General features: G+C 39.0%; 3 protein-coding genes across 3 annotated transcripts; 2 read left to right on the forward strand and 1 right to left on the reverse strand.

Moving 5' to 3' along the window:
• Positions 1–1,949: 1,949 nt before the first annotated feature.
• nr0b2a (nuclear receptor subfamily 0, group B, member 2a) lies at positions 1,950–15,574 on the reverse strand. Its single transcript, XM_079343209.1, has 3 exons — positions 15,511–15,574; positions 2,399–2,908; positions 1,950–2,293 (listed from the first exon to the last, which is right to left on the reverse strand). Exons 1-3 carry the CDS (start codon positions 15,548–15,550, stop codon positions 2,052–2,054), a joined length of 792 nt encoding a protein of 263 aa, XP_079199335.1. The 5' UTR covers positions 15,551–15,574; the 3' UTR covers positions 1,950–2,051.
• Positions 10,669–14,018, forward strand: gpatch3 (G patch domain containing 3). The gene is made up of 7 exons (XM_079343200.1): positions 10,669–11,221; positions 12,023–12,489; positions 12,634–12,808; positions 13,176–13,235; positions 13,325–13,446; positions 13,527–13,654; positions 13,757–14,018. Exons 1-7 carry the CDS (start codon positions 10,795–10,797, stop codon positions 13,953–13,955), a joined length of 1,578 nt encoding a protein of 525 aa, XP_079199326.1. The 5' UTR covers positions 10,669–10,794; the 3' UTR covers positions 13,956–14,018.
• On the forward strand, positions 14,244–18,337 carry gpn2 (GPN-loop GTPase 2). Its single transcript, XM_079343208.1, has 6 exons — positions 14,244–14,349; positions 14,641–15,192; positions 15,293–15,449; positions 15,574–15,734; positions 17,623–17,753; positions 17,937–18,337. Exons 1-6 carry the CDS (start codon positions 14,326–14,328, stop codon positions 18,007–18,009), a joined length of 1,098 nt encoding a protein of 365 aa, XP_079199334.1. The 5' UTR covers positions 14,244–14,325; the 3' UTR covers positions 18,010–18,337.
• The last annotated feature ends 1,995 nt before the right edge of the window (positions 18,338–20,332 follow it).

Here is a 20,332-nt window from a genome sequence, read left to right on the forward strand (position 1 = left end):
CTTCATGCTAAGGGAGAACTCTTTCAAATTAATTTAAATTATGTGAAGCTGCTCTGTTGCACCTAATTATCGGCCCTCGCACATCAATAAATCCCTCCCTCAGATTGCTTTCTGTCTCTTCAGACTACTTTTCCTCTTTATCTCTTGGATTATTGTTGTCAAGCTCATCTCCCCGAGGTCACTGTGTTGCACTAGGCAGGCTTTTTCCGCCCTCAGCAGAAGAAACTTGTTTGGCTGGTTCTGGCAGAAAGGAAATAAAATCCTGGGGTTTGTCTTTGTCATTCATTGCAAAGGAAAAAGCAGTGCAGAAAACCAGGATGATTACAGGAACTGATCTCAAAGTTAAGCTCAAATTTACTATAATGTACATTTTGTAAGGGCGGCCTGGCTGCTCATTATGAATAGAGATATTTAATAATAGACAAGTCAATTGTGCTCCAGTTGCAGACACAGCTGCACAAGCATCAGAACCTATTCCCTGAAGTAGTAAAGATAATTTGATAAGTATTGTTCGTTTAAATATACAGAAAAACCCAGTGAACTTCAAATGAGTAAATCATCTGAACTTCTCTGTGCCAAATGTTTTGCTCTTTGTCATGCTTTTGTAAAGTGTTCAGCTACCCGGTGTCACCCCGTTTCCCCTGGCTCTCTGCCCCCACCAGCACTTTCCTGTTTTACCTGTATGAAGTGTCATGTGGAGGCTCGCTGTTTCACAACCAGCCAACATGCCACAAAGTGTATTGGATAAATCAAGAGGTGCTTGTTCTACATACAATATGTCATTACGATTAACAGCAAGTGCAGATTTGTTTCAAGACACTTTGCTTAGCATTCAGACCATTGTTCCTCTTGCTTTTGTGTTAGGAAAATGCTTATCCTGGACCCTATATATTGTTCCTTGTTTTAAGGCGTCTCAGCGTGAAGATGTGACTTCCGTGATTTTCCACTAGAGGGAGCTAGAGTACCACTCAGGTAGCAGACATGATTGACGCCACATTTTTCTTCGTCGTGTTGGCTCACATTTCGTTTAGATTAAGTTTTCAAAAGAACGTGAAATGCTTCTCATTTGAGTTAGGTTTAGGGTTTATCTTGTAAAATATTGGAAGAGATTTTTTTACGTGATTTAAGTGATTTTTTGTCACATTTTTTTTTTTTTTATTTGCCAATTTTTCATCATATTTAGCCAAATAACCATAAACAATTGTGTACAATGTACAATCTGAGTAATGTAGCAGGCGTCTTTTATTTCTGCATTTGTAAAGTTATTTATATTTTTGGATAATCATAAACTACTAGTTTATTTCTGAAAATGTTCAATTTAAATGTATTCCGTGTGGTGTGACCATTCCAGTTATTTATTCTTATATATTGATAACATCTAGCTCTTTCCCTTTGTAAATGATTTTAACGCTCAAATGAAAGGTTTTTGGCAGGTGAACTATAGTGTTATTTAAATATTTGTTTTAGCTGTTTTGGGAAGTTTATCTGTTGGTGCTGTTAACTTTAAAACTGTTCCAAGAAATGTGCTAACAAATTCAAAAACATAAATGTAATATTTGTGCTTCAGGTCATCTACGCTGACACTTTTCTGTCCTTAGAAGCCCTGGTATTCTGTATTTTAAGAAATATTTATGAACAAACAAGTGGCTGTATACAATTCAACCTGCTAACTAAATGTATGAATAAAGATGTCATTATACCTGGTGTATACATATAGCGCCATATTTGGCTGCTGTGCATATTTTTAAATGATAACAATATACTTCGAATGTTACACTGATGTACAAAAATATATTTATGTAAAATGCTCTGGAAATGCAGACATGCTGAAACATACAACATTGTAGCAAACAGAACAAGATCTCCAACAATAAAAAAAACACAATACATTAACAGAGGGTACAGTCTTCTGTAAGTGGAAAGTCACAATTTCCACAAGAGGGGATACAATCTTTTTAGTCTGAGCTAAAGTGACCTCAACTTTAATTCATAGCGTCCTGTTCACTTCAAAATAAGTTTCAACTTTCATCACAGTCCCATGTCGTCCTCCTCTACCTGCAGAAGAGCATGTCGACCAGCAGCTCCAGCAGGTCAGCCTGGCCGATCACAGGCCTAAAGAAGAGTTCAGAAATGAGGCTGGGCGTTATGCTTTGTAGCATGGAGGCTGTGAGGAGGATCTGAGCAAAACGCTCCCTGTCCCCTGGATGAAGGAGCCGGACCACCTCACTGAGGGCGTGTTGAGCCTCATGCTGCAAGCCTTCAACAAACAGAGCTGCCTTTAAATCTGGAACATCTGTTAAATGAAAAAGTAAAAATTAGAGTAATAAAAGGCTTTTTTTTGGCGTTCAAGTAGGAGGGATTTTTTCTTTGTTATACTCGGGATCAGATGAATACATACCTGGGCTGAATATTGTGGTTCCTTTAAGGTATGCATACTCCTTTGGACTTAAATCCAAACTCCAGAACTTTTTGAGGCAAGATTTGAGCTTACTGACCCCAGCCATGGTAGGCTGCTCTCGCTCCATCTCAGGGCTCTCCTGCCTGTTCAGGAGAATCTTTTTCAGCATGCTGTCAGCAGGAGTGTCCATCACCTCAAAGTCCACGTGCTCCTGGGCCAGACCCAAAATGAAAAGCGGAGCCCAGCAGCTTTTGAGAAGTGCAAATTGGTCATTTGGAGGCATGTGGTTAAAGGCAGGTAAATTCTTCATGAAGTGGATGGTTTTAACCAGAACTGCTGAGGCTTCTTTGCAGATGTCTGACGAACTTTTTAAGCACACAGTCCGCCGCTGCTCGCAGTTGCATCTATGAGGTATTGAAGTGTAGCCGAAGCTGTTTTGGATTGGTTTGCTGTTACCCATTTGGCTCAGGATGTTGTAGAGGATAGGGTTGGAAAGCCTGTCACTGCTGGCTGAACAAAGACATTCGTTATCCATTTTATATTGTAGAGTTCTCTCTGGTTAAGTCTAAGAGATCTCCAATGATCTTCTGCTGCTGCTTCCTTAACTGCCCCCGTATTTATACAGATAGCCCAGCCTGCAAAGTGGACCTTGACTTGTCAATACACTCAGTGAAAAACAACCATGTGCTTTGCCAGGTGACTGCTGGAATAACCCTGGGACACCGATAAGTTTTTCTCAATGAAGCCGAGCCAGTGGAGTAACGCCTGGATATCAAGAGGGTTTGGCCTTATCTCGTAACTGGTGTCATTAACCCAGGCAGTACCAAGCTACCAAGGACTAAAGAGGTAATCAGCCCGACTCTGTGTCCCTGCACGCTGCCAGCTCATACCTGCACTGCTGGAAAGAGGCCAGAGCAGAGAGAGAGGGCATTGACCTATAAGTTAAGTAGTCCTCGAGAGGTGGAAACTACATTATTTCTTTCTTTCTAATAAAGTAATGTCATTGTTGTAAAAGAACAGCAGTGGAATTTAAAAAAATATATTATTCCATTTCAAAAACACACCTCCCATCTGTCTGGTTTTTACGGTAATCAGATGTTTTTCTTTCCTTTTATTGAAACTAATTGACACTTCACCAAATCATTTTCAATACACCTGAAATTTGTCACTATAGTATTTTTGAACATGACATGACTATGAGTTTTACTGGAAGTCTGAAGTATAGGAAGTGAATCGAAAAGTACCCGCCAGCTGGTCAGACACACAACTCTGCAGGCTCACAAACTGTGAGGTAGTCCATGATAGACCAGGGGGGACCTCACCCCTCCAGCTTCTCTTTCACCAACCTGAGCTGGAAAGTATTGAAGGCATACACTCAAGAAATCAGATACCATGATCAGAACTGAACTGTTGGCCCTGTCTGAGGTGTACTCAGACCAGGGCTACAAGGTTTTTTTTTTGGACAGAAGAACCAGGTGTGATGTTTTTCAAAACACAAAGTTTCTGCAGTCTTGTGTTGAAGAGACGCTACATTGGAGGTGGGAGAGCCAATCAAACCTAAAGACCCTCTTCTTCTAGGCCTTTTGCTTGTAACCCAGGGTTCGATATTTGGGCTATTCATTCATATTTATTGTTACAAGATCTTTTTGGTGGGGACAGAATTAACACAGAATCTAATGTACTCTAAGGCACAGTCATGTCCTCTCTGTGTGTGGTTCCCACAGAACCTTTCAGTCTGCGGCATCCAGGCTGCCACACATCGTTTCCATCATGAGACCCTTCCCTCACTGTCCTGTGGGTATGGACAGTATTCAGAACCCTTTAAATGTTTTACTCTGTTTCATTGCAGCCATTTGCTAAAATCAAAAAAGCTAATTTTATTTCTCATTAATGCAAATTTAGCACCCCATCTTGACAGGGAAAAAAAACAAATATAGAAAGTCTTGCAAATTTATTTAAAGAGAGAAACTGAAATATCACATGGTCGTAAGTATTCAGACCCTTTGCTCAGTATTGAGTAGAAGCACCCTTTGAGCTAGTACAGTCATGAGTCTTCTTGGGAATGATGAAACACGTTTTTTTCCACACATGGATTTGGGGATCCTCTGCCACTCTTCCTTGCAGATCCTCTCCAGATCTGTCAGGTTGGATGGTGATCATTGGTGGACAGCCATTTTCAGGTCTCTCCAGAGATGCTCCAATGGGTTTAGGTCAGATTTCTGACCATTCTTGACTGGGCTAGTCAAGAATGGTCACAGAGTTGTTCCAAAGCCACTCCTTTGTTATTTTAGCTGTGTGCTTTGGGTCATTGTATTGTTGGAAGGTGACCCTTCGGCCCAGTCTGAGGTCCTGAGCACTCTGGAAAAGGTTTTCTTCCAGGATATGTACTTACCCACATTCATCTTTCCTTCAATTGCAACCAGTCGTCCTGTCCCTGCAGTTGAAAAACACCCCCATAGCATGATGCTGCCACCACCATGTTTCACTGTTGGGATTGTACTGGACAGGTGATGAGCAGTGCCTGGTTTTCTCCACACATACCGCTTAGAATTAATACAAAGAACTTCAATCTTGGTCTCATCAGACCAGAGAATTTTCTTTGTCATAGTCTGGGAGTCCTTCATGTGTTTTGGCAGGCTTTATGTCTTGCACTGAGGAGAGGCTTCAGTTGGGCCACTCTGCCATGAAGGCCCGACTGGTGGAGGGCTGCAGTGATAGTTGACTGTGTAGAACTTTCTCCCATCTCCCTACCGCATCTCTGGAGCTCAGCCACAGCGATCTTTGGGTTCTTCTTTACCTCTCGCACCAAGGCTCCTCTCGATTGCATCAGTTTGGCTGGACGGCCAGGTCTAGGAAGAGTTCTGGTCGTCCCAAACTTCTTCTATTTAAGGATTATGGAGGCCACTGTGTTCTTAGGAACCTTGAGTGCTGCAGAAATGCTTTTGTAACCTTGGCCAGATGCAAACAATTCTGTCTCTGAGCTCCTTGGGCAGTTCCTTCGACCTCATGATTCTCATTAGCTCTGATATGTGCTGTAAAGACAGGTGTGTGCCTTTCCTAATCAAGTCCAATCAGTTTAAATAAATACAGCTGGACTCCAGTGAAGGAGCAGAATCATCTCAAGGAGGATCAGAAGAAATGGACAGAGTGTGAGTTAAATATGAGTGTCACAGCAAAGGGTCTGAATACTTATGACCATGTGATACTTCAGTTTTTCTTTTTTAATAAATTTGCAAACATTTCTACATTTCTGGGTTTTTTTTCGGTTAAGATGGGTTGCTGAGTGAACATTCATGAGAAATAAAATGAACCTTTTTGATTTAAACAAATGGCTACAATGAAACAAAGAGTGAAAAATTTAAAGGGTCTGAATACTTTCCGTACCCACTAACTAGAGCTCACTTGTACAAATGACACACAACACCTTGTGAGTTTGTATCAATTTCTTAATAAAATCAATTATTACATCACTTATTCAATATGTGCTTTTATTATATGTATTAATGATCATTAAACATTTTGTTCATGTTATGTGACCTGGTGTCCTCAACTGAAGGTATCTTTCATTGGCGTTAAAAACTGACCAAAGAAAAAAGAAAAACACTGACTGGTGCAAATGTAGTGGTGAAAGAAAGCTGAAAGGAGGGACATGGCCCAAAGAAATGTAATGGGTAGAACATTAAGAACATCCGATTGGACAGAAACTTTGAGTTATAGTTGCACATAGGCCTATCATTACAGCAGCATATACAATTTGTATCGCAGGGTCTGTGCTACCAAGCTACTGAGAGAGCTTGGTTGCATATTTTACAGTAAGCTTTGTCTTCCTTGCAAGCTAGCTAGCCTGTGCTTTGTGGTCTTTTCATGATCAAAATCTTTTTGTTACATTAAAATAGCCATTAGGATTCTGAAACAATAAAACTTTGCAAAGAAAAGTCAAAGAATTTCAGTTTGTGATGTGTGTAACAGATAAATAAAATAAAGTAGGCTAATTTAATTTGTCATTTAAAAACTTCTATCCAAATTCGTTATCTCCTTAGCGCCTGGCTTATACTGATATGTAAAAGGCTTTATTATTGTCATATATAAACAAACCACACATTCCAATGGTTCACTATGAACCAGTTCAGGTGTTTAGAACATTTGACATTGACATGATACACAACACGTTATGTGCTTTTCTTTTGATGGAACATCCACTGCACAAGCTGAGAGGCCTTAAATAATCTTAGGATGGAAGTTAAAGAAGAAACGTAAACCACTGTGGTGGAGTCAAGGTCAGTGCTTGGAGTGAATGACCGCAATAAAGAGATTACAAGCCAGACACTACTGGCAGCACCAGTCACCGAGTGTTTGTTTTACTCCATCCATGTCTTAACTCACCCCTTCCATCCAAGAATTCTCCAAAATATTTTTTTTATTCTTCTTCTGAATATGTTTCTTTTACAGAGTGATGTAATTTTTTTGTGAACAACTTTTTATTCATTTTTGATTAAAAATAAAATGCAGGTGTACATTATCGTGTACATTTAGTAGAAGCACTTTATGGCTCCGTAAAAGTACACACAAGAGAAAAAAAACAACATAACATCACAAACCTGCACAAATACATTTCAGTTTTTTCAAACCCTCCCCTTCCCCTGGGTCTGTCTTTGAAATGTACAGTGCAAGATATTTACAGTGAGTTGGGAAATTAAATATTTAAATAATTGAGACTTAGACTAAATATAAGATAAATAAAAAATGTTGAGCTGTAAGAAAAAGTTACATCAAAGCTCGAGCTATGTTGTGAGCCTCCATTCTTTTCTCAAACATAACTGGACCTGCCTGCTTCATCCCAACCAACAGAAAGCTTCATAGTTAGATTGTCTATGAAACAGTTAACCCGCTGATTTGTTGAGAGAGTGTGTGGTGGTTTTCATCTGACTGCCAGCGTCTTTAATCCAAAAGTACAAGCTGATAGTCACCACAGTCTCTGAGTTTGGTTAAGATTCTGCCCTGAATCATCATTCAAAAGCATACATTTAAATGAAGAAATCATTTTCACACCGAGCGTTTTAGTTAACTTTTCTGCAATTTCTTTCCAGAACTTTCTTCAACATAATATGTAGGGATGTCCCCACTTGGTTTAAATCAAAAAGACAATAGAGTGATGTCATTTTTCGCAACTATTTCTGTAAGATATTTGCAAGTGACAAGCTTTAAATAATATAAATAACAGCTCTACATAATCAATATAAAACAGCTTCTTTAAAGGATGTGATCCTCTCAGCAGAATGACCTGTAATGCACCCAGCAGTCCTCAAGCCCCATGAAGTAGTTGTAAATGTTTGAGATAAGGCTTGTGTTTATGGAGGTAAGGCGCAGGCAGAGACGGACACGGAGGACAGACGCTTATCTCTGACCAGGACAGTTACATTAAAATGTCCTTCATTCTATAAGTGGAACAACTGCTGTATTCTGACATCAAGCAGGGAAACGGTCCAGGTCTGATGAAGCATGATGTAATGGCTAGCACCTGAACAGGATCTTTTTTCCTATTATTGATCAAATACATGCAAACTCTTAAATATAGACTTTTATATAGTTCAATAAAGAAAGATTGTAAAAATCGCTAAGACATTTATTGGATAGTTTTAAAGAGAATTGAGTCAGCTTAGCCTTGACTGAAACAAAGTTTGTTTTTCTTCCAAGGTTGTCGTCAAATATTGACTTTAATATTTCCTTGCTTTTCCGGGTCATTGAACTCTTTCAATGTGATGAACAAAGTGTCTGGTCGGTACATGACACTTGACCTTGACCCAATGCTACTGTAGTGCAGGGACACTTGAACCCCATATGAAAATGAGTTCAGTTAACCTTATATTCCAATTTTTGAATTTTTAATAGATAGATAGATAGATAGATAGATAGATAGATAGATAGATAGATAGATAGATAGATAGATAGATAGATAGATAGATAGATAGATAGATAGATAGATAGATAGATAGATAGATAGATAGGTATCATTTAAGGTGAGAGAAACTTAAATGCCGAAGAAATTATAGTGTATCATCTAACTGAGAGAATAATAGAAATATAATTTTATAATACAGTAGATTTTTTGTCATGAAATAATGTACTGTTCAGCTGTGCTCTATTGCTGACCAGTGAATACAGGGAAAAACACACATATTTCCATTCTTCTGGAGCACTGAACTTAAGTTGTCTTATTTCTTAAATACTAAAAAAGCTTGCTTTGGATGCTTGAGCTGTTTCTCTTGTTTATTTATCATGTATCCTGATTTGTTTTGTATTTTATCAATATCTTTTAAATTTGACACTGTTGTTTGTTATAGGTACATCAATGGTATATGCTGCTTTCTGTAAGATTCTGTGTTAAATGGATTTTATATTCAAATGTGTGGAATCAATTTCTTGTCAAATAAGGTATAAATGGATATAAATGGTGTTTTTGTTGACATGTAGTCACAGTATTTTGAGTTATTCTGTCTTTGTAAGGATTGATTTAATGTTTATTTCTCTTATTTCAAATGGTGACAAACACTTGCTTCATGGTTCCAGAGTATTTTGGTTGACATTTTGTGTTATGTGATCTTGAGAAAACACATCTTTTAAAACTTTATGTTTAATTTCTGACACTTTGTCAAAAAAGGGAAGTTTTCAACTGTTATCTTGGATTTCCAGAAAAATTACCTAATAAGGATGAAGTGCTTTCAACAAGCCAGGTTATGACTAATAAGTAATAATTGTTAAATATGACTCGTTAAGTGATGTCAGGGTCCAGACACCATGGTCTGGTTTTACTACCTTTTCCTATCAAAACACAACGATAAAGGCTGAGGTGAAGGCCAGAGGTAGAGTTAGCCTCTGGGTTAATGAACTCTGACTGAACCTGGTTATTTGTCAGAAAAGGGAAAATAATGTGCAATTTGATAATGTTTTTTTTTTTAAATAATAAATTAATTAATTAATAATAAATTAATACGTCTGGTCTTGTTGTCTTTTTTGCACTCAAACAAAACAGACTTTTCACCAATAGCCTACATTTGTCCTTGTTATTCCAACACTTTGAATAGATTTCAGAATTGATAATTTTTTTCTCTGTTATAGGGGTGATCCCAAATAGTTGAAGTGAGAGTTGACAATTCATTCAAAAGACCGTTATTCCATGGAAATTCTTAGAGTTGAACACAGAAACAAGGATAATTTCATTCCAGCTATATGGGGCATTCAATATCTATAGTGATTTTATATAGATGTCTGTTTTCTCCAAATAAATCAAAACTCATCACCTATCTTGGCTTAAATATCAACTTGTTAATACTTGTTTAAGGCTGTTAGAATTAACTTGTTAATTAACTTGTTAATTCTAACAATTTTCACAATTAATTGGAAGCTATTTTGCAGCGTCTGTCTGGAATCCGATTAATCAATCAGATGGAAAAGCATGACACTAGTGGCTCATTTTACTTTAAAAAGTCTGTAGACGTTATTAACTGTTTTCATTTAGTTTTTGTTCCTTTTTTTGTCTAAGTTGATGTTGTAACCTTCAATCTACCAGAAGGTCCTTACTTTGTTTCAGACAACAAGTAAAATAACATAGCTAAAAAAAACCTCTATGTTGAGGCATTTTGGAAAAGGTCAAAAGGGTTGCGTAGAGACATCAAAGTTTGATAGCACGCCGTGGCCCCACCCTTTAACGAAATGACGTGCAGAGCACAAGCTAAGACCTTCAACATGTCTAGAAAAAACGCTGAGCTTGAATGATCGGATAAACCCCCTCATACAAGTTTGTTCAAATAGTTTACCAATGAAACGCAAATTAGAGCCATTTTTCTTTGCATTCAAGTTTGTTAACTCGAACTTGAGTGCAAAGAAAAATGGCTCGAATTTCTGTTTCATTGGTAAACTATTTGAACTTTGAGTTTAAACAACTTAAGATAACACTTTGAGTCAACTTAAGTGGGGTAGAAGATAGATGGATCGAGGGAGGGATGGGGATAGATGGAAAATGTGTTACTTGTCCATAACGTATGATAGTTGTGCCTTTAACACTTTTCTTTTGACATGCTATATTATTGAAATACAACATCCTGAAATATATGCAGATATATTAGTTAACCACAAAACTATGTTTGCCTTGATCCTAAATATGAAAAATGACTCACAGTTATGTTCGATCGTGTTCACAGATTAGATTTTTCTTTCAAATCAGAGTTGTTGGGATACTATAATAAAATATGGCTTTGTATAAAGTATTTATTTATTTAGAATTGTGTGTATGCACAAAAACAGTATTAAAGGTTGTGCACAGTTTTTTACTCCTAACGTCTTGGCCCGGAAGCGGATGTGACGTAAATTACAAATCTCGTCGCGATAACAAAACAATCATGGCGGACTCTAATGCAGTTGTTACTGTTTATTTTGTTATAAGAAACATTCCTGCTTCTTTTCGCTCAGCGGACCTGAGAAATTATTTCAGTCAGTACATTGAGAGCGGAGGTTTTCAGTGTTTTCACTACAGGCATCGACCAGAGGTCCTCAGGGAGTCCGGGAGGTCTGAGCATGAAGAAGAAGAAGACGAAAAAGAAGAAGGAGAGGGCAGCTCCTCTAAACCTCCAGAGACGGAGAAAGAAACTCAGCAGATCTCTGACAAAAAACAGGCGGCCAAGTCTTGCTGTTGTATCGTCTCAGTTCATGTTAAAGAGGCGGACAGGTTCGTCAGGATGTACGCCGGAAATAACTGGATCGACTCAAAGGGGAACTGGCTGGTTAAACGATGTGTGGTGAAAAGAGTTAAAGTGTCACAGGAACAAGGTTGGTACAACAACAAAAAAAACACACACACACATATATACAAACATGTTTTTAATGAGAGAACATACACATACATATGTTTATGTGTGTAATGTTTTTTGTCGTAAAAGTAATGCACATTAATTACTATCACATTATTACTACTGGTATTATATATTTTTATATTTGCATCCATATTCTATTCATTGTACCGTTGTATATAATATTGTTACATTGTTATCATATTATTATATCATAGTTATATTATATTTTTATACTCATATTTATTCTCTATTAATTGCACTGTAGAAGATAATATTTATATACTGTTATCATACTTTTGTTATTATATTATATTTATTATATTTATATTCTATACATTGCACGGACATATATAACTCAATATTGTATCTATTGCACTGTATTATATTATACTTTATAACTGTCAACCTGCTGTTACATAACTCGCTGCTTCTGAACACACATCACTTTAAATCATCACTGCTCACTTTAACCTGACATCCACTCAAATCATTTCTTCATAATCCTGTTGAGTTCACCCCATTATATATAGTCTTCTGTATATATCCTCTTTTACTATTTTTCAGATTGTACATATTTGATTATTTATTCATTTTTTTTTCCTTTTTTGATTTCTGTATCGCTGCTGCAATGCCTGAATTTTCCCCTTGGAAATCAATAGAGTAATATCATATCTTATCTTACTGTAAAACTCCCACCTACTTTTTTGTTGTTAAATTGTGACCTGAACCTGAAGTTCGATGTCTGGCTGTGCATCTAATTCTTTATTTATTCTTTCAGATGACGGCTTATTTCCTTATAAAACAAAGCAGGAGCAGCGGCACCGGGTGTCCTTAACAGAGTGTTTCACAGAGGCTCACCTCAGAAGCTTATCAGAACTCAACCCGCCTGCTCTGATGCAAAATGGGAATGTGGGCACACCAGTCAAAGTGTTCCTTCAACTCATCCAGTCCTGCCGACTTCCCCCGCGGCTCATCCGGAAGTTAGGGCTTACTTTCCCCAAGACAAGCTCACACCGCCGTTATGGAAATGTACCTTTTAAGTATCGTGACTCTTGGACACTTGAAGCCACAGAGGAGACTGTGTTAACAGCTACTGGACATGAAATATCTGGACCTGGCAGTTTGGCTGCTCCACTGTCAGGACGGAGGAAGGGACCCCATCAGACAGAGACAACAGAGATGGATGAGCCGCAGAGAGATGACCAGGAGGAGGAGGAGGAGGATGCACTGTCAAATGCAGATGATGTGGGTTTCGATCAATTAATATCAAAGAGAATGTCATATATAATGTATTGTTGTTTATTTCTATAGGCTGTGATTACAGGGCTGGCTTACTATCCTCATTGTCTCATCACTGTGTTGATTTATAATTCATCTTGTTGGCTATAGGACGATGACTGCTGTGAAGAGTGGGAGCGCCATGAGGCTCTGCACGAGGATGTAACGAGCCAGGAGCGAAGCAAAGAGAGGCTGTACGAAGAGGAGATCGAGTTGAAGTGGGAGAAGGGCGGCTCGGGCTTGGTGTTCTACACAGACGCTCAATACTGGCAGGAGGAAGAAGGAGGTAACAACAAAACCATTAACCATGGTGCAGATTGAAACTCAGATTTTGTGATGTTAGGATGTTATGTGAGAAATGTCAGAAACGTTTGTCAGCAGTTTTTGTAAAGTCTAACTGAAAGATGTATTTTTGGCTTTTGGTGGAAGTCAGCGGCAAATGTTAAAGCAGCTTTTAAAAGCACATCCGTCTGAAGAGAAGGGTCTACTTAAGTCCAGCCTTACATCATAGACATCCTAAAAGTTTTCATGGAATAAGTTCTTTGCAGCTACAAATGGATATTTTGTATTATAACTACTAATCTACTTATTTAACAATAAATACTTATAAAATATTGATTACGTTTTTTTCTTTCTTTTTGTCCCTCTTTTAGATTTTGATGAACAAACTACAGACGACTGGGATGTGGACATGAGTGTTTACTATGATAAAGGTATCCACTGCTTCTTTGTGATTGAACTGATAATGTGACGTATACCTGCAGGTCAGCTTTCCTCTCTAACTCAGCTCTTCCTCTAACAGATGGAGGCGACATGGATGCCCGTGACTTTGTGCGAATGCGGTATGAAAATAGGCTGAGGGAGGGTCTTGGAGATCAAGCTGGACACAGTCAGTCTATTGGCAACTTTGAGAGGTTCACAAAGGTAAAAAAAGACTCTTTAATTTGACTTAACTATAGCTTAGATTAGATATTTTATAAAGTTTATTTCTTTTTCTTTTTTAGGGCTTTGGTCGTCGCTTGATGGAAAAACAGGGCTGGAAGGATGGCGAGGGGCTAGGAAACAGTCAGATTGGGATTCCTGAAGCACTTGAGAATGAGGGCCAACATCCTCGTTGCAAAAGAGGTTTTGGGTATGTATAAACTTTATAAAAACCCAACTACATTTATTACTGCATACATTTTGTGTTTTACGAGTGATTGGACAATGATGGTATTGTATTTATTTTCCATAGATATCATGGGGAGAAATTGGGCTTGCATCCTGTAAAAAAGCCCAAACCGGAATTCCATATCTCAACAGTGTACGACAAACCCAAAGACATAGATCAAGGGGACACCTTGCTGAGACGTCAACCAAACACAAATATGAAATACAGAGGCTGGCAGCCAGGTGGCACCATTGGACCGAGAAAATTACAAAAAAATAAATAACTATTTTGTAGGATTTCATTAGAATATGAGACTGTCTGTATAATAAATTTTTTCAAACCTTTACTTCTCTTGTTCTGATGTGGTCATTATACTGGTAAGCTTCCTGTTCTTTCTGAAACCTCCGATTTACCATTTTATATTAAACTTGTCCTGTTATGTTTGTTTCTTTCACACTCATAAATAATGTAAGATCTAGGCTGAAAAAACCCCCCATTATATTAGCACCGACGTGTTGAACTCTGAGCTCAGCGGAGTATTTAGCGTTTCTGTGCCATGCTGAATGGAAGGCACTTTTATTTTGAAAGGCCGTTGACTCAACCCGGATGTACTTTATTGTAGCTTTAGCCACTTAGCTACCATCGATGTGCGCATGCAAACAAACCAGCAGCAGACGGTAATTGACAATCAGTTGTTACAAAACATTTCAATCGCAAGTCACTTATATCGTCAGAAATGTCCAAAAACATCTTTGCTTGTCATATAAATATTATTTTTATTTAGTACACAAACTTGTCTTGCTACTGTTATTGTCTTACTAACTTTATGGTGTGTTGGTCATTCCCAGATTTTTTTTTACTTCTGCTTCTCCCTTTGTGCCGAGCTGAGTTTTTGCTTTAATAGTACATGTTAGTAAGACTAACCTCACCTCCTTTATGCCTAAAACTTATTGATGTGAACCTGACAGGTTGCAGTCTGGATGCTGATAATACTTCATGGGACAATTCATGTGTCCCCTTTGACATCCAGTCCTCATCAGGCCCTTCACATCCAGCCTTCATCTAATGTGATCCTCTCCTGGCCCCTTGATACTGAGACGATGTCTAACCAGACAGCAGAAAAGCACTCTCTGCGCTTTGGCCAGGTGGTCATTGGACCTCCAGGCTCAGGGAAAACTACCTACTGCCAAGGAATGCAAGAGTTCCTCACTCATCTGGGACGCAAGGTGGTTGTGGTAAACATGGACCCAGCTAATGAAGGACTGCCCTACTCCTGTGGGGTTGATATTTCAGAGCTGGTCACACTGGACGATGTCATGGAGGGTCTGAAGCTTGGGCCAAATGGAGGGCTTCTTTACTGTATGGAGTATGTTGAAGCCAATCTTGACTGGTTGGAGAACAAGCTGAAGCAGCACAGTGACTGTTACTTTCTGTTCGACTGTCCGGGACAAGTAGAGCTGTACACACATCAGAATTCAGTGAAGAATATTTTCTCACAGCTGGGCAAGTGGAATTTCAGGGTGAGTTTATTCATGTCACATGTAAGACAAGGTGAAGTATTTTATCTTTAGACCGATTTCTGGATCTCATGACAGTCCCTCACTTTCTCCTTTCTTCAAGCTGACAGCAGTACACCTCGTGGACTCTCATTACTGTGCTGACCCAGCCAAGTTTATATCCGTGTTGTGTACATCTCTGTCCACCATGCTGCATGTGGAGCTTCCTCATGTCAATGTGCTCTCCAAGATGGATTTGATTGAACAGTATGGCAAACTGGGTATGAGACAAACAAACAGTTGTTTCCACACACTCACACACACAATAAACAAGGATCTTACCTCTTGTTTTCATGCATACACCAGTAATTTTGTAATGCATTTCCTGTTTCTATTCTCGCATAGCTTTCAACCTTGAATTCTACACGGAGGTCATGGATCTGACGTATCTTCTCGGTCATCTTGCTGCAGACCCTTTCTTCAAAAAATTCTGCAAGCTAAATGAGAAGTTGGCAGAAGTCATTCAAGATTATGGTCTCGTCTCATTTGTGCCACTTAATGTACAGGTAACGCTGTTGTCTGTAAATGTTTCTTTTTTCACATTGCAAAGAAATAACCATTAGTGACTATACATCATACGTTTAAAATCTACTCAACCTTGACCTAATCTCTTTACAGTAAATACACTGGGGATCTCCTTTTCCAAACAGGGCACTTATGTGGAGGTTAAAAGAACACCGCTTAATCAACTATATACATTTAAGTCAAATGGTGAAGCCGATAGCCTTTTTTTTCAGGCAAGAAAACTTTCTAGAAATTCAACAAATCTGGATTTTCTTTTATGCTGATTGCGATCTTGAGGTGTGTTTTCCACGAATACGTTGCTTAAAATAGCATCCAACTTTTGTTCCGCTGTAGGCCTATACAGCCGATCCTGTAAAACAACACTAGTGTTCCAATTCAGTTTTAAAGCCTTGCATATTGTAAACAACACCATCTTACCGTCTGGATTTTTGCTATTTAAAGTTTTCTTAATCGCTGATGTTTGCAAGCTGTCGCTAATGTGACTACTCTGACGTCACTCTTCTTGTTGTCTTTCTTATCTGAATTCTGTTCTTTTTTGCTGCAATGGAGCAGAAGCTGTCAGTCACATACATAATAAATCCATGGTGGTAGAATAATGCAACGTAATATGGAGACTGCTTTGGCGTGGCAAAGGAGAGCTAATGTATGGTGAAAGAACACAATTTCCTATTAAATAAATTATGCATTCAATACAGAGGTTTTCAGACCTAATGCAGCCTGATGATCTTTATCAAACATTGCTCCGTAATATGATGCATCGACAGCTCAATTTCCGTGTTAAGAGGCGTTAATAGGTGTCATGGGGTGGCAGTAACTTAGTCTGTTGGTACTTGGGTTGGGAACCGGAGGGTCGCCGGTTCAAGTCCTGATGTGGAACCAATATATAATTCATTCTGCTATATTGGAGAGGTGCCCCACACTTAACGAATTCTACCGAGGTGCCCTTGAGCTAGGCTCCAAACCCCCCAACGGCTCTGGCATGCTCCATGCTGCCCCATTCTGACATCTCTCTACTAAATGCGTGTCCATAAGTCCTGTTGGTGTATGTGTGTATTTCAGGCCTTTGTGTGTGAGAAGCCTGTCTGTCATTAATAGTGTAAACCAGAATTTCGATCAGGGATGAATAAAGTATGTTTAAAAAAAAAAAAGGAATTCCTTCATAATATTAGTGCAGATGTATGATGTAAAAAAGGAAAATAACAGAGTAGAACTGTCCCTAACATGTCACTTTTACTATTATCCACCATATACCAAAATGGCTCATTTTCAGGAACTTCAAAAAGAAACTCACCACACATTTCATCTCCTCAATAAGAGATCGTCCATCATTTTTAGCATTTCAAATTGAAGACATTATCGATTTGGCGCAGATTGATTGGACTGTTAAAAGGGAGTAAGCTGTCTGCACTCTGTATTCGTCTCCTGACATTATTTCTTTATGGAGACTGATATGGTCCTGTGTGCATATCCAGAGACAGCAGTCTAGACCGCCCTGCCATTGCTATTACTGGCCGAGTAATAATAATAAAAAAGAATGCAGGTGGGCGCTATTGTTTCGATTGTGTCAAAATCTCAGCCATTCCTTTCTATTTTTTTCTATAACTAGAGTAATGGTTGCGACCAATAAGAAAGCGGAAGCCCAGAAGTTAAACCCTGAGCGCTGGAGAAGTTTGGGGATTGATGGCTTTATTTTCATGTCTAGTTTATCTCAAAAAAGTCAGCGTAAATATTCAAACAAGGCTCAACACGTATACTATAGGTTTCTGTTTAAAGCTGTTTATATTCCACATATTTGTATTAACAGGTAGTTTCAATGAATTTCTCGAGGGGAAACCTATCTGATCAACTTCTTTTTCATTCCGTCTACAGGACAAAGAAAGTATGATTCAGGTCCTACGAACAGTGGACAAAGCCAATGGCTACTGCTTTGGAGACCTGGAGGAAAGGAATCTGCAGGCCATGATGTCAGCGGCTGTGGGTGCAGACTTCCAGTTTGACTCGTATCCTTACCTACTCGCTGCAATGACTCACTGTGACTCATATGGTTTCAGATTTATAAGAGGTGGCTGACAAACGGAGAGCTTTGTTGTTTATAATATATGTAAGGTTGATAGGGCTGAAATTAACCTTAGAAGATTTAGTTTTAAAAACTCAGACGTTGTTTTCCTTAACAGTTCTTACAGTACTCTTGGAGTGCAGGAGCGGTATGTAGAAACCAGTAGAAAGACTGTGGAAGAGGAGATGATGGACCTTTAATTTGAAGAGCCAAAATAGAAAGACGAACCCGGTGGCCTTTCACACCAATATAGAAGTGAAGTCCGTCTGATGCTTCAAGGTTGTACGAAATCTCATGGAAAAAATCCCAAAAAGGTGGAATGAAGAGAATGGGTGCTGTACTTTCTTGAGGTGAAGATTTAAGTAATGCTTGTATTTCTTCACTGCCGTTTACTGTTGAATATGACAAGGACATCTCTAATAAATAACAATAAAGGTTTTTTTCCTCTGTAAATGTCCTTTTTGAGTTTTTTCCACGTCATTCATTATGAAATAATAAAGTGACTCATTGTTGGTATTACTTTTTTAATTATTTGTGAACGAGAATATTTCTACTATAGGACCTCCCTTTTTCTTTCCTTCCTGCTGTGTGTTTATTAGTGACAGAAAGTTACAGGAAACAGAACATTTATTTCCTTTAAATTTGCTTCTGAATGTTATGGGACCAGACAATTTGTGTGTGTGTTAGAAAGAGAGAAGCAGATAGTATGAGCTTAAATTATTGCATGGCTAATTGGTATTATGCGACACTATTTCCTACTTAATTTGAAAAAGAAATAAAAAGTGAAGCAAATGAATTATACTCTGTTACTGAATAACTAGGTCATTTGCACCCATTTTTGAGCTGTGGTACTTGGGTATTGTGGGACAAGCTGGGTAGAAGGAATAAAAGTTAAATTCGAAGATATCTGCTGCTCGACATAATAGCACAACTCGTTACAAAAACCAAGTGATTCAACAACCTCACAGACACTGGGAGTAGTTATTTTCATCAAAAAGTCCTTGCATTTATGGTCTGTATATTGTCCAGCAGGTGGCACTTGGGTTTGAAAATCCTCCTGGATTCTTGAAATTCTGTGCCATCTTTTCCCAGCAGCCTTAGCAGAAAAATTAAGTCAGGCGGGGAGAGGAAGCAACATTAAATCTGTTTCTGCACAACTGGCCCTGTGTCTGGTCTCTGGGATGGAAGATCCTCTCTGTCTTTTCTAAAAGCGACTTAAACTCTATTTTGAACTTTGATGAGACTTTCCCCCAATGTCTTGATATAACTCTTCCTTTCCCAAGCTTTAAACCACAATTTAACATGGAAAATCCATGAAAAAAAAAAGTCTAGACGCCCTCGAACACATTGAATCACGAGGCTTCGTGTGAGAGCACGCACGTCTCATGCAGCGTTGAAGTCAGACTAAAATAAAGCGTGATCCACTTCAGGAGCTCGCACTGATGTGGGAAATCTCATTAACCCTGTGTGGTACGACGTGGATGTTAAATTACATGTGGACTGCTAGTTTGCCTACAGAGCTCTGCTTTGCGTGCATTAGGGGGGTGTGTCAGGCAGAATGTTAAGTTGTGTTCCGATGTTTGTACATGTGATCGAGTATGCCTTCTCACTGGTACTTCCTGTCTTTTTTTCCCTTTCAAGCCCCCTAGAGGCAACGTGTGAGCGTGTACCTACGCGCGCGCATGTGTGAAAGAGAGCGCGAGAGACAGTTTCCGTGTGTGTGTTCACGTATGCACGCGCGTCGCGAGTGAGGCAAGAAACCGAAAGGAAATCCAGTTCCACCTGCAAGCTAAATGTGAATTTTCACCTACACCCAATCAAACAAGTGAACGCCTCATTAAGTTGAAATACATTAGCATTTTATGCCTTAAAAACAAAAACTCCCTGAGCACAGCACACAGTTCTCGTTACCACCCCTGTGTAAGGCTCTCTCTCTCTCTGTGCGCACACTGTGTACGTTTTGTGGTTGCCAAAAATGTCTGCATCATTTGACCCAGGACAGAGAGAAAAAGGGGGGACAATTGCTCCATTTTTTCTAATTGTTGTGAGACTTTGAAAATGTTCAGGCATCCTCAGTCTGGTAGATAAGGTCTGGGTTGTTTTTTCCTCTGTACGGCATAGTTCAATGTTAGCAGGCTGGCAGAGAGAGAGGGAGAGAGAGAGCTGTAGTGTGTGTGTGCACCCATCCCCCCACACTCGGCAGAGGAGTGTTTCTGCTGGAGTGAGAGACAGACAGAGAAGAGAGGGGGTGGTAGAGGAGAGCAAAGCAGAGCAGGCAGGGGAGGGAATAAGGGAATGTGCATTGGTAGTCTCGTTTGCTGCAAGACTTACTCCTGCTCTGGAAAAACCTGTGTTGCATTTGCTTGCTTAAGAAACACTCAGAAACACTAGAGGGGAAAAACACGAGTTTTAAACGGAAGAAAACACGACAATTACTATTATTTCCCCCTATTAATTCTAAGTAAGACATATTGCAAGCAACATAACTATTTTATAACACATTTTCCTTGTTTGCTCCATAGG

This window comes from Symphodus melops (assembly GCF_947650265.1).
Source record: "Symphodus melops genome assembly, chromosome: 5".
In the NCBI taxonomy this organism is placed as follows: domain Eukaryota; kingdom Metazoa; phylum Chordata; class Actinopteri; order Labriformes; family Labridae; genus Symphodus; species Symphodus melops.

What these genes read in the sequence shown, in the direction of transcription:
- gpatch3 (XM_079343200.1), top strand. Translation starts at nt 10,795, where the DNA reads ATGGCGGACTCTAATGCAGTTGTTACTGTTTATTTTGTTATAAGAAAC. An exon ending in TAAAGTGTCACAGGAACAAG is followed by an intron (nt 11,222 to 12,022) that starts GTTGGTACAACA and finishes TTATTCTTTCAG; the next exon opens with ATGACGGCTTATTTCCTTAT. An exon ending in CGTTGCAAAAGAGGTTTTGG is followed by an intron (nt 13,655 to 13,756) that starts GTATGTATAAAC and finishes TATTTTCCATAG; the next exon opens with ATATCATGGGGAGAAATTGG.
- gpn2 (XM_079343208.1), top strand. Translation starts at nt 14,326, where the DNA reads ATGCAAACAAACCAGCAGCAGACG. An exon ending in AAACAAACCAGCAGCAGACG is followed by an intron (nt 14,350 to 14,640) that starts GTAATTGACAAT and finishes TGAACCTGACAG; the next exon opens with GTTGCAGTCTGGATGCTGAT. An exon ending in TGAACAGTATGGCAAACTGG is followed by an intron (nt 15,450 to 15,573) that starts GTATGAGACAAA and finishes ATTCTCGCATAG; the next exon opens with CTTTCAACCTTGAATTCTAC.
- nr0b2a (XM_079343209.1), bottom strand. Translation starts at nt 15,550, where the DNA reads ATGCATTACAAAATTACTGGTGTATGCATGAAAACAAGAG. An exon ending in TGTATGCATGAAAACAAGAG is followed by an intron (nt 2,909 to 15,510) that starts GTAAGATCCTTG and finishes GTCTTTGTTCAG; the next exon opens with CCAGCAGTGACAGGCTTTCC. An exon ending in AACCACAATATTCAGCCCAG is followed by an intron (nt 2,294 to 2,398) that starts GTATGTATTCAT and finishes TTCATTTAACAG; the next exon opens with ATGTTCCAGATTTAAAGGCA.